Source organism: Nomascus leucogenys, chromosome 6, assembly GCF_006542625.1.
Source record: "Nomascus leucogenys isolate Asia chromosome 6, Asia_NLE_v1, whole genome shotgun sequence".
NCBI lineage: Eukaryota > Metazoa > Chordata > Mammalia > Primates > Hylobatidae > Nomascus > Nomascus leucogenys.
This window is the reverse complement of record NC_044386.1, coordinates 60,042,396-60,055,807: the sequence shown is the minus strand read 5'-3', so window position 1 is coordinate 60,055,807 and position 13,412 is coordinate 60,042,396. Positions and strand designations below refer to the sequence as shown.

The following is a 13,412-nucleotide window of genomic DNA, read 5'->3' as shown; positions in this document are numbered from 1 at the left end:
TCCCAGGTTCACGCCATTCTCCTGCCTCAGCCTCCCGAGTAGCTGGGACTACAGGCGCCCACCACTTCGCCTGGCTAATTTTTTTTGTATTTTTAGTAGAGACGGGGTTTCACCATGTTAGCCAAGATGGTCTCAATCTCCTGACCTCGTGATCTGCCGCCTCGGCCTCCCAAAGTGCTGGGATTACAGGCGTGAGCCACCACGCCCGGCCTCTATTTTTGAGATAGGATCTTGCTCTGTCACCCAGGCTAGAATTCAGTAATGCAGTAATGGCTCACTGCAGCCTTGACTTCCCAGGATGAAGCGATCTTCCTGCCTTGGCCTCCCAAAGTACTGGGATTATAGGTGTGAACCATCTCACCCAGCCTTCCCATGTTTTAATCAGATTGTTTTTTTTCCTGTTCCTCCAATGTAGTTTTTAAAACTTAAAAATGGCTTTAAGTTTAGAATTCTATTTATTTAATTAGCTTGGAATATGAAGTACCTGTAATTGGTGGTTCTGATTTCATTTAAGAACACTATGGTCCAGGTGCAGTGGCTCATGCCTGTAATCCTAGCACTTTGGGAGCTTGAGTTGGGTGGATCACCTGAGGTCAGGAGTTCAAGACCAGCCATGACCAACATGGTGAAACCTCGTCTGTACTAAAAATACAAAATTATCTGGGCATGGTGGTGCGCACCTATAATCCCAGCTACTTGGAAGGCTGAGGCAGGAGAATCGCATGAACCCAGGAGATGGAGGTTGCAGTGAGCCAAGATCACACCATTGCACTCCAGCCTAGGCAACAAGAGCAAAATGTTGTCTCAAAAAAAAAAAGAACACCATGGTCAGAGGTTTGGCCCTTGCTTCACCGCAATGTACAGGTGGGTCTGGACTTCACACCATAAGATACTATTAATTGAATGAAGGCTCATTGTTATTTTATGAACCATTAAGACAAATTAGACCGGGCATGGTGGCTCACACCTGTAATCCCAGCACTTTGGGAGGCCGAGGCGGGCAGATCACGAGGTCAGGAGTTCAAGACCAGCCTGGCCAACATAGTGAAACCCTGTCTCTACTAAAAATACAAAACAATTAGCCAGGCATAGTGGCAGTTGCCTGTAATCCCAGCTACTTGGGAGGCTGACGCAAGAATTGCTTGAACCTGGGAGCCAGAGGTTGTAGTGAGCCGAGATCGCGCCACTGCACTCCAGCCTGGGCAACAGTGCGAGACTCCATCTCCAAAAAAAAGAAAGAAAGAAAGAAAAATCAGCCAGGCGCTGTGGCTCACGCCTGTAATCCCAACACTTTGGGAGGCCGAGACGGGCGGATCATGAGGTCAGAAGATCGAGACCATCCTGGCTAACAGTAAAACCCCATCTCTACTAAAAATACAAAAAAAATAGCCGGGTGTGGTGGCGGGCGCCTATAGTCCCAGCTACTTGGGAGGCTGAGGCAGGAGAATGGTGTGAACCCAGGAGGCGGAGCTTGCAGTGAGCTGAGATCGCGCCACTGCATTCCAGCCTGGGTGACAGAATTGAGACTCCGTCTAAAAAAAAAAGAAAAATCACTACTGGCCGGGCAAAGTGGCTTACGCCTATAATCCCAGCACTTGGTGAGGCCAAATGGGTGAATGGCTTAAGCCCAAGAGTTTGAGACCAGCCTGGCCAACATGGCAAAACCCCATCTCTACTAAAAATATAAAAATTAGCTGGGCGCAGTGGCTCATGCCTGTAATCCCAGCACTTTGAGAGACTGAGGCAGGCGGATCACCTGAGGTCATGAGTTTGAGACCAGCCTGACCAACATGGTGAAACCCCATCTCTACTAAAAATAGAAAATTAGCCAGGCATGGTGGTGCATGCCTGTAATCCCAGCTACTGGGGAGGCTGAGGCAGTAGAATCGCTTGAACCTGGGAGGCAGAGGTTGCAGTGAGCCAAGATCGCACCATTGCACTCCAGCCTGGGCGACAGAGCAAAACTCCATCTCAAAAAAAAAAAAAAAAAAAAAAAAAAAAAAATTAGCCAGGCACAGTGGCACACACCCATAGTCCCAGCCACTCGGGAGGCTGAGGCAGGAGGATGGCTTGAGCCTAGGAGGCAGAGGTTGTAGCAAGCTGAGTCACACCACTGCACGCCAGCCTGGGTGATAGAGCCAGAACCTGTCTCAAGAAAAAACACTACCAATTAACTATTGACATCTTATGAATTATAAAAACACATCCAAATTTCAGAGATGTTAAAATGTAGGAAAAATACTATCAGTCAATCAATCAAATACATTTGTGGCAATTTGCCATATGTAAAGAATGGTAAAGAATGGGCTTATTTCTCTACCACGCAAATGAATGACATTCTTTTAGGAACATACAAGAGCTGTTCTCACCACTCACCTAGCATAGCAGTCTTCTGCTACCTGTGACTTCCCCTCACCCGGAGGAGGAGGAGGAGGAAGGGGAGCTTTTGGCTTGCCTCTTGGACTATAATGAGGCCTCCACGCCTATTCCTCCACCACCATCATTGTCCAAGGCAGAGAGAGCAGAAAAGACAAGAACATATTTTACAAATAACGTTAGATAATATGTGATTTAATTTAGCATTAGCCTTTTAGGAATATGTCTCTTCTGCAAAAGAGGTTCATTCCTATGACGAGTATTAATTGAGGCCCTTTTCACTGCTTGCTGATAGTCAAGTGGTTTTATTTATAAGCTAGACACAAGTTACTCTTGCCACAGTACTCATGTCTTGTACTCTGCTGTCCTATTTAGGTTTTCAGCTGCTACTAAAGATAATGAGCATAAGCGTTCACTGACCAAGACTCCAGCCAGAAAGTCTGCACATGTGACCGTGTCTGGGGGCACCCCAAAAGGCGAGGCTGTGCTTGGGACACACAAATTAAAGACCATCAAGGGGAATTCTGCTGCTGGTAAAAAAAAAAAAAGAAATCTGTTTCATTTTTAAGCCATGTAACTTCCCAAAATGATTAGGTGTATCTGTTTTTTTGTTCATTTGTTTTTTTCTGAGATACAGTTTCGCTTTTGTCACCCAGGCTAGAGTGTAATGGCGTGATCTCAGCATCTCAGCTCACTGCAACCTCTGCCTCCCAGGTTCAAGCAATTCTCCTGCCTCAGCCTCCTGAGTAGCTGGGATTACAGACACATGCCACCATGCCCGGCTAATTTTGTATTTTTAATAGAGACAGTTTCACCATGTTGGTCAGGCTGGTCTCAAACTCCTGACCTCCTCAGTGTGATCTGCCCGCCCTGTATCTTTTTTTTTTTTTTTTTTTTTTTTTTGACGGTCTGCCTTCCCAGGGAGTGCGTGGGATCCTCACCAAGCTCGCTCCGGGTCACGCCTCCCCTCACCCCAGTAGCTGGACAGCACCCGCCACCCGCTTTGTATTAGTAGACGGTTCACCTGTACGATGTCCATCTCCTCTATCCCCCTCCTCCAATGCTGGATACAGCTTGACCACCCCCCCTTCTTTCCTTAAACCCTTTCCATTTCTATAATCAAAAGCAAAAATTTTACCATAGTATATTTTTCATTGTGTACTAGTGAGGGAAATGCCAGAGACATAAGCAAAAACCAGATATCTGCCTGAGAGCTCCATCTAATCCTAAAATGGTGACCCTCCAGGAAGGGCACTGTGCCCCTTATGGGACTCAGGGATTCGGAGGACGAGCACAGTATTCGTTACAGCCTCGGAAAGGTCCTGGAGGACTCTGACACTAACAAGATCCCAGACCACAGACTTCATGTTTCAAGATTCAACCATGTTGACTCATTTTCACAGTATTTTTCAGTGGTATGAGTATATGTCAGTTTATCTATTTTACTATTCATGAACATGTGGGTGGTTCCAGCTTCCATTATTATATATGATGTTGCTATGAATACTCTTAAACATGTCTCCTGTACATGTGCAAGAGTTTCCCTAGACCTAGAAGCAGGACAGCTGGATTGGAAAATATGCAGACATTTACTGTCCTGAATGAATTGTACCAATCTGTGCTTCCAGTGGCAGTGTATGGCAGCCCCTTGTTCTACTCCCTGTCAGCATTTGATACTGATACAGTGGGATAGCTTGAACACAGGGTTTTGTGCTTTTTTTAACTAGGTGGTCTTAGATCCTGATTGCTGTTTCACAGATGTAGGCAAGGGTTCACATTTGGCAATGACCTGTGGCTTCCCCCTATGAAAAGAAAGGATTGGCCAGATGCAGTGGCTCTTGCCTGTAATCCCAGCACTTTGGGAGGCCGAGGTGGGTGGATCGCTTGAGGTCAGAATTTCAAGACCAGCCTGGCCAACATGGTGAAACCCCATCTCTACCAAAAATACAAAAATTAGCCGGGCATGGTGGCATGCACCTATCATCCCAGCTACTCAAGAGGCTGAGGTAGGAGAATCGCTTGAACCAGGAAGCAGAGGTTGCAGTGAACCAAGATTGTGCCACTGCACTCCAGCCAGCCTGGGCAACACGGTGAGACCCTGTCTCAAAAAAAAAAAAAAAAAGAGAGAGAGGGAGAGAAAGGATTAACTGATGGCCAACTGTAGCAAAAAGGCTAACTAAACTACACCATCCTTAGGCCGGGCATGGTGGCATGGAGACCAACCTGGCCAACATGGCAAAACCTCGTCTCTACTAAAAATACGAAAATTAGCCGGGCATGGTGGCACGCGCCTGTAATCCCAGCTACTCGCTTGAGAATCACTTGAACCCAGGAGGCAGTGGTTGCACTGAGCCGAGATCACATCACTGTACTCCAGCCTGGGAGACAGAGCAAGACTCCGTCTCAAAAAAATAAAAATAAACTACACCATCCTGGATATTTTTAACTTCATGATACAAAAATTCATATTCTTTTTTTTTTTTTTTTTTTTTTTTTTGAGACGGAGTCTCGCTCTATCACCCAGGCTGGAGTACAGTGGCACCATCTCGGCTCACTGCAAACTCCGCCTCCTAGGCCGGGCGCGGTGGCTCACGCCTGTAATCCCAGCACTTTGGGAGGCCGAGGCAGGCGGATCACGAGGTCAGCAGATCGAGACCATCCTGGCTAACACAGTGAAACCCCGTCTCTACTAAAAATACAAAAAATTAGCCGGGCGTGTTGGCGGGCGCCTGTAGTCCCAGCTACTCGGGAGGCTGAGGCAGGAGAATGGCGTGAACCCCGGGGGGCGGAGCCTGCAGTGAGCAGAGATCACGCCACTGCACTCCAGCCTGGGCGACAGCGAGACTCTGTCTCAAAAAAAAAAAAAAAAAAAAAAAAACTCCGCCTCCTGGGTTCACGCCATTCTCCTGCCTTAGCCTCCTGAGTAGCTGGGACTACAGTTGCCTGCCACCACGCCCGGCTAATTTTTGTATTTTTGGTAGAGACAGGGTGTCACCGTATTGGCCAGGTTGGTCTTGATCTCCTGACCTCGTGATCCACCCACCTCGGCCTGCCAAAGTGCTGGGATTACAGGCGTGAGCCACCGCGCCAAGCCAAAAATTAATATTCTGAAGTGATAAGAGCCCTTATTAATAATATTCCTGACTTTAAACAATCCTCCTGCCTCAGCCTCCCGAAGTGCTGAGATTACAGGTATGAGCCACCAGGTCATGAATCTTTTCAACTATGTGATTAGATTCTTTTTATGTTTATTTATGTTAATGATAATACTATTAATAATATGTAATTTTTATGGGTATCTGTTATCAGGGAAATAAGCTGAAAAGTTACTGTCATTTCCTTCAACAGAATTCTAAACTCCCAGCTGATCCTAGGAAATGTCATGATATTCAAAACATTTACAAAGCTGCTTAGCAAAGGAAATTAATCTCAATGGTCAGCTTCCCTCAATTATTGTTTTCTTCCCTTTTCTCCATTTTAACCCTTACTTCAGACTCTCATCTATTTCAGACTATTCATGTAGATTGTCTTAGTCCTTTGCGGCTGCTATTATATAACAAAGCACCAAAGAGTGTATCTTATAAACAGCAGTAATTTCTTTCTCATAGTTCTGGAGGCTGGATGAGGGCAGATCAGGGCACTAGCATGATTCTGGTGAGGGCTCTTTTCCAGGTAGCAGACTACCAACTTCTTGTTGTATGCTCATGTGGCAGAAAGAGAGCTAGAGAAAATTCTATGGGGTCCCTATATAAGGCCCTGAATCCCATTCGTGACCTATTTACCTCCCAGACCATATTTCCTTACACCAGTCATTTTGACAGTTAGGATTTCAATATGAATTTGGGGTTACAGGAGATACAAACATTCAAGCTATAAAACTTTTTTCTGTTTTTGAGACACAGCCTCATTCTGTCACCAGGCTAGAGTGCTGTGGTGCAATCTCGGCTCGCTGCAACCTCCCACTCCCTAGTTCAAGGGATTCTCCTGCCTCAGCTTCCTGAGTAGCTGGGATTTCGGGCACGCGCCACCACGCCTGGCTAATTTTTGTATTTTAGTAGAGACGGAGTTTCACTATGTTGGCCAGGATGGTCTCAATCTCCTGACCTCATGATCCGCCTGCCTCGGCCTCCCAAAGTGCTGGGATTACAGGCGTGAGCCACCATGCCCAGCCTGTAACATGTATTTTTAAGATTGAGAAGTAACACTTTAGCTGGGCGCGGTGGCTCACGCTTATAATCCCAGCACTTTGGGAGGCCGAGGTGGGCGGATCACGAGGTCAGGAGATCGAGACCACAGTGAAACCCCGTCTCTACTAAAAATACACAAAATTAGCCGGGCGTGGTGGCGGGTGCCTGTAGTCCCAGCTACTCGGAGAGGCTGAGGCAGGAGAATGGCGTGAACCCGGGAGGCGGAGCTTGCAGTGAGCCGAGATTGCGCCACTGCACTCCAGCCTGGGCGACAAAGTGAGACTCCGTCTCAGAAAAAAAAGAGAAGTAACACTTTAATAAACACTTTACCAGGTCTTTGTTTCTAATTAAGCTCTTGGGTTTTTTCGGTGTGTTTTTAGTTATTACCCCATTCAAGCTGACAACTGAGGCAACACAGACTCCAGTCTCCAGTAAGAAACCAATGTTTGATCTTAAAGCAAGTTTGTCTCGTCCCCTCAACTATGAACCACACAAAGGTATGTGGGAGTGTTTTGAGCTACAGGGCCTGTAAAATACTTAAGATTGGTGGGACGCAGTGGCTCACACCTACTAAACATACAAAAATTAGCCAGGCATGGTGGCAGACACCTGTAATCCCAGCTACTTGGGAGGCTGACAGGAGAATCACTTGAACCTGTTAGATAGAGGTTGCAGTGAGCCGAGACCACGCCATTGCACTCCAGCCTGGGCAACAAGAGCGAAACTCCATCTAAAAAATTAAAATAAAAAATAAAAACTTAAGAATAAACAAATTCTGTGGCTGGGCGCAGTGGCTCTTGCCTGTAATTCCAGCACTTTTGGGAGGCTTAGGTGGGCAGATCATTTGAGGTCAGGAGTTCGAGATCAACCTGGCCAACATGGTGAAACCCCATCTCTACTGAAAAAAAATAAGAACATTAGCCTGGCGTGGTGGCAGCACCTGTAATCCTAGCTACTCAGGAGGCTGAGGCAGGACAATCACTTGAACCTAGGAGGCAGAGGTTGCAGTGAGCCGAGATTGCGCCACTGCACTCCAGCCTGGGCAACATAGTGAGACCATGCCTCAAAAACAGGCTGGGTGTGGTGGCTCACGTCTGTAATCCCAGCACTTTGGGAGGCCGAGGCGGGTGGATCATGAGTTCAGGAGATCGAGACCATCCTGGCCAACACATTGAAACCCCGTCTCTACTAAAAATACGAAAACAAAATTAGCTGGGCGTGGTGGTGGGCACCTGTAGTCCCAGCTACTTGGGAGGCTGAGGTGGGAGAATGGCGTGAACCCAGGAGGGAGAGCTTGCAGTGAGCCAAGACCACACCACTGCACTCCAGCCTGGGCGACAGAACGAGACTCTGTCAAAAAAATTAAAAAATAATAATAATAATTAAATTTAAATTTAAAAAAAAAGCAACACATAAACTTCCAGAAATTTGGTCCCAGTTCTTTTTATAAAATTGCAAATTGGTTGGACGCAGTGGCTCACGCCTGTAATCCCAGCACTTTGGGAGGCCAAGGCAGGCAGATTGCTTGAGAACAGGAGCTCGAGACCTGCATGGGCAACATGACGAAACTCCATCTCTACTAAAAAATACAAAAATTACCTGGGCATGGTGGCGTGTGCATGTAGTCCCAGCTACTCATGAGTCTGAGTTGGGAGGATCACTTGAGCCCAGGAGGCGGAGGTTGCTGTGAGCTGAGATCAGATCACACCACTGCACTCCAAACTGAGTGACAGAGTGAGATTCTATCTCAAAGAAAAAAAAAAGTATAAATGTTGATAGCAGGTAACCACAGATGAAGAGAATGAAGTTGGGAATATAAATATAAACAATCTTTTTAAAATTCTTTGTCTTTGTCCTAAACTAGGAAAGCTAAAACCATGGGGGCAATCTAAAGAAAATAATTATCTAAATCAACATGTCAACAGAATTAACTTCTACAAGAAAACTTACAAACAACCCCATCTCCAGACAAAGTAAGTACATAATTATCCAGCTTTATAATTATTTTAATTTCAAAAGCAGCACCTCTGAGGGATAGAGGCTCAGTAATAGTGGTGTCTTCAGAGGAGGTTAGAAGTGGTATCATGGCCGTGCGCGGTGGCTCATGCCTGTAATCCCAGCGCTTTGGGAGGCCGAGGCGGGCAGATCATGAGGTCAGGAGATCAAGACCATCCTGGCTAACACGGTAAAACCCCGTCTCTACTAAAAATACAAAAAATTAGCCAGGCGTGGTGGCGGACACCTGTAGTCCTAGCTACTCAGGAGACTGAGGCAGGAACCTGGGAAGCAGAGCTTACAGTGAGCCGAGATCACGCCACTGCACTCCAGCCTGGGCGACAGATTGAGACTCCGTCTCAAAAAAAAAAGTGGTATCATGTATAGAACTTTCTGAGTACATGTGCCTAGGTTCCAGTGTAATGGACTCCAAATCAGCAGGTTTGGGGTGAGGCCCAAGCACCTGCATTGTTTCCAAGGCTCTGCAGGTGATTCAGAAAAAGACCCAGATTCAGAGCACTGCTCTTGTATGACTCATCTGCCTAAACACAGGGCATATGGGTATCTCTCCAAATACCAGTGCCCAGCAGCCCAGGGCACCTACCTATCCAGATAGACATAAATTCCTCACTCCTAAGGAAACCAGGCTTACAAGGCATCAAGGCCCTATAAAGAGGAAAAACCCAGGACGGTCCTTAGAGGCTTCCTTCAGCATGAAAACCAAGTTAAAGCCAGAGCTCATCCTGGGTTGCAGCAAGTCATGGTTGGGCCCCAGATTCCCTGCTCCGACTGTCGTGACACAGGGTTACCTATCATTTGACTCATGGCTATACACGACTGCCACCAAGGCCTTTGCTCACTGTTATTAAGTTGGCCGGGCAAGGTGGCTCACGCCTGTAATCCCAGTACTCTGGGAGGCCAAGGTGGGTGGATCACGATGTCAGGAGTTCAAGACATGGAGAAAGCCTATCTCTACTAAAAATACAAAATTAGCCGGGCATGATGGCGCATGCCTGTAATCCCAGCTACTTGGGAGGCTGAGGCAAGAGAATCGCTTGAACCAGGGAGGCGGAGGTTGTGGTGAGCCAAGTTTGCGCCATTGCACTCCAGCCTGGGCAACAAGAGCAAAACTCCGTCTCTAAAAAAAAAAGAAAAAAGAAATCAAAGTCAAAGGTCAAGCTCAAAATCACATAGTTTAGTGACAGGAATAGAACTAGAACCAGGATCTACTGAGTTTGCCATTATGCTCTTCTTTCAGAGGATTAGACAAACCAAAAAAAAAAGAAAAAGCCCAAGATTATATTATCTTTTTTTTTTTTTTTTTTTTTTTTTGAGAAGGAGTCTGGCTCTGTTGCCCAGGCTAGAGTGCGGTGGTGCGATCTTGGCTCACTGCAATCTCTGCCTCCCAGGTTCAAGTGATACTCCTGCCTCAGCCTTCCGAGTAGCTGGGATTACAAATTCCCGCCCCCACGTGCAGCTAATTTTTGTATTTTTAGTAGAGACGGGGTTTCACCATCTTGGCCAGGCTGGTCTCAAACTGCTGATCTCAAATGATCCACCCACCTTGGCCTCCCAAAGTGCTGGGATTACAGGCATGAGCCACCGCACCTGGTCAACTTTGATTTCTAGGTGTAGACATTTCTCATTTAAAACAAATTTTTTTTTTCTTAGAGACAGGGTCTTAATTTTTGTCACCCAGACTGGAGTGCAATGGCATGATCATAGCTTACTTTCGCCTTGAACTCCTGGGCACAAGGGATCCTCCCACCTTGGCCTCCCAAAATGCTGGGATTATAGGTGTGAGCCACTGCATCTGGCCTAAAGCAAACTGTAAAATAACAAGAGTTGGATTCAATCACCAAGGTGTCTTCTGACTCCAATTCCATGCATGATCTTATTTTTTATTTATTTTTGTTTGTTTTGAGACAGAGTCTCACTCTGTCGCCCAGTCTGGAGTGCAGTGGCGTGATCTCGGCTCACTGCAACCTCCACCTCCCGGGTTCAAGGGATTCTCCTGCCTCAGTCTCCCCAGTAGCTGTGATTATAGGCATGCACCACTACACCTGGCTACCTTTTTTGTATTTTTAGTAGAGACGGGATTTCACCATTTTGACCAGGCTGGTCTCAAACTCCTGACCTCAAGTGATCCGCCTGCCTTGGCCTCCTAACGTGCTGGGATTACAGGCATGAGCCATCGCGCCCGGCCTCCATGCATGATTTTAGAGTACCGAGTTAACAAAAGGAAAATATCAGTTTCTAGCCCTTTAACACAACAATGACAAACAGTGTTAGAAACACTAGGCAGGGCACAGTGCCCTCTAAAAGTCTGTTTTACGCAAGTATGCTGGATGTCATTACTTGAAAGTTTGGGTGTTAGTCCAACAATAGTTGCTTTAAAGTGTCTGTTTTGGAGCTTCCCTAGAGCTTAACGTGTGACCTATCCCTCTCAGGGAAGAGCAACGGAAGAAACGCGAGCAAGAACGAAAGGAGAAGAAAGCAAAGGTTTTGGGAATGCGAAGGGGCCTCATTTTGGCTGAAGATTAATAATTTTTTAACATCTTGTAAATATTCCTGTATTCTCAACTTTTTTCCTTTTGTAAATTTTTTTTTTTTTGCTGTCTTCCCCACTTTAGTCACGAGATCTTTTTCTGCTAACTGTTCATATTCTATGCAGTGTCCATGGGTTCTGCATGTGCTACGATCTCTGAAAAGACGTTATCACCTTAAAGCTCAAATTCTTTGGGATGGTTTTTACTTAAGTCTGTAAATAATTCAGGTTTCTAATGAAACCCATCCTAAAATTCTGTTTCTAGATTTTTAATGTCAAGTTCCCAAGTTCCTCCTGCTGGTTCTAATATTAACAGAACTGCAGTCTTCTGCTAGCCAATAGCATTTACCTGATGGCAGCTAGTTATACAAGCTTCAAGAGAATTTGAATAACAAGAACAGGGTAAGCTGGGATAGAAAGGCCACCTCTTCATTCTCTATAGAATGTAGTAACCTTTATGAAATGGGGCCATATAGTTTGGTTATGACATCAATATTTTACCTAGGTGAAATTGTTTAGGCTTATGTACCTTCGTTGAAATAGCCTCATGTAATTGCCATCTGTCACTCACTATATTCACAAAAATAAAACTCTACAACTCATTCTAACATTGCTTACTTAAAAGCTACATACCCCTATCGAAATGCGAGGATTAATGCTTTAATGCTTTTAGAGACGGGGTCTCACTGTGTTGCCCAGGCTGGTCTCAAACTCCACCAAATGTACTTCTTATTCATTTTATGGAAAAGACTAGACTTTGCTTAGTATCATGTCCATGTTTCCTTCACCTCAGTGGAGCTTCTGAGTTTTATACTGCTCAAGATTGTCATAAATAAAATTTTTTCTCATTGTGGTAGATTCATTCTTTGTAAACATAAGTCTTCCAAGACTTAGGTGAGCAGCTAGGCTTAACAAGAGTTTATACATACCCTTTGTGTGCCCTTCCTGACCACTGCTTCCATTCAAAAAAGAAACGGCAGTATGCTTCCTTTATATTCCCAGAGTACCTCTCAGGTTTTATTAAATGCTGTTTTGTATATACGAGGCTTTAGGACATGGCACACTTCCGGATACTGGAAACACTCAGATTTTCCTATCGAGGGGAAGAGATCAGATCAATTTTAAAAATTCAGGGTCAAATACACATCTGATGGAAATGTAAAATGTCATAACCACTTTGAAAAAGTTTGCTAGTTTCTTTGAAAAGTTAACAGTATGTCTACCGTGTAATCTAGCCATGCCATTAGGTAGTGAGACCCTATCTGAAAAAAAGAAAAAACCACCAGGATCTTACATAGAGAAAATCCTAAGGACTCCACTAAAAAACTCCTAGAACTAATAAATTCAGTAAGGTTGCAACGTACAAGATCAATACCCAACAACTCTGGCCAGACACAGTGGCTCACACCTGTAATCCCAGCACTTTGGGAGGCCAAGGCAGGCAGATCACTTGAAGTCAGGAGTTGGAGACCAGCCTGGCCAACATGGTGAAACCACATCTCTACTAAAAATACAAAAATTAGCCAGGCGTGGAGGCGGGCGCCTGTAATCCCAGCTACTCAGGAGGCTGAGGCAGGAGAATCACTTCAACCCGGGAGATGGAGGTTGCAGTGAGCCAAGATCACGCCACTGCACTCCAGCCAGGGCAACAGAGTGAGACTCCGTCTCGAAAAAAAAAAAAGATCAAGACCCAACAATTATATTTTTGTCTTTTTTTTTTTTTTTATGAGGCAGAGTCTGTCTTTGTCACCCAGGCTGGAGTGCAGTGGTGTGATCTTGGCTCACTGCAACCTCCACCTCTTCCCCAAGTTCAAGCAATACTCTCTATCTCTTGACCTCGTGATGTGCCAGCCTTGGCCTCCCAAAGTGCTGGGGATTACAGCGGTTAGCCACCACATCTGGCCTAATTATTGTTTTTTTTTTTTTTTAGAGACACGGTGTTGGTCTGTCACCCAGGCTGGTGTGCAATGGTAAGATCATAGCTCACTATAACCTTGACCTCATGGGCTCAAGGGATCCTCCTACTGCAGTGTCCCAAGTAGCTAAGTCTACAGGTGTGTGCTACCACACCTGGCTAATTTATTTTATTTTTAGAGACAGAGTCTCACTATGTTGCCCAGGCTGGTCTCAAACTCCTGGGCAAGTGATCCTCCCACCTCAGCCTCCCAAAGTGCTGGGATTATAAGTGTGAACCACTGAGCCTGACCCCTGTATTTCCATATACTAGCAATGACTAATAGACAACTGGATACTCAGATGCAAAAAATGAATTTGGACCTTTATACCATACACAAAAGTTAACTTAA

At 45.5% G+C, this 13,412-nt stretch overlaps 1 protein-coding gene across 4 annotated transcripts in view; it reads left to right on the top strand.

The window, feature by feature from the left end:
* The window catches only part of NUSAP1 (nucleolar and spindle associated protein 1), a 47,639-nt gene extending 35,681 nt beyond the window's left edge, over positions 1-11,958 (top strand). For 2 of the 4 annotated variants that reach the window (XM_012507458.2, XM_003266749.4), the window contains exons 8-11: positions 2,752-2,909; positions 6,944-7,060; positions 8,428-8,536; positions 11,009-11,958. In XM_012507458.2, coding sequence (XP_012362912.2) covers positions 2,752-2,909; positions 6,944-7,060; positions 8,428-8,536; positions 11,009-11,102 — 478 coding nt within the window. In that variant the 3' untranslated portion in view covers positions 11,103-11,958. The remainder of the gene's footprint in view (positions 1-2,751; positions 2,910-6,943; positions 7,061-8,427; positions 8,537-11,008) is intronic. The other 2 variants (XM_030814279.1, XM_030814278.1) reach the window with 1 other exon arrangement.
* The last annotated feature ends 1,454 nt before the right edge of the window (positions 11,959-13,412 follow it).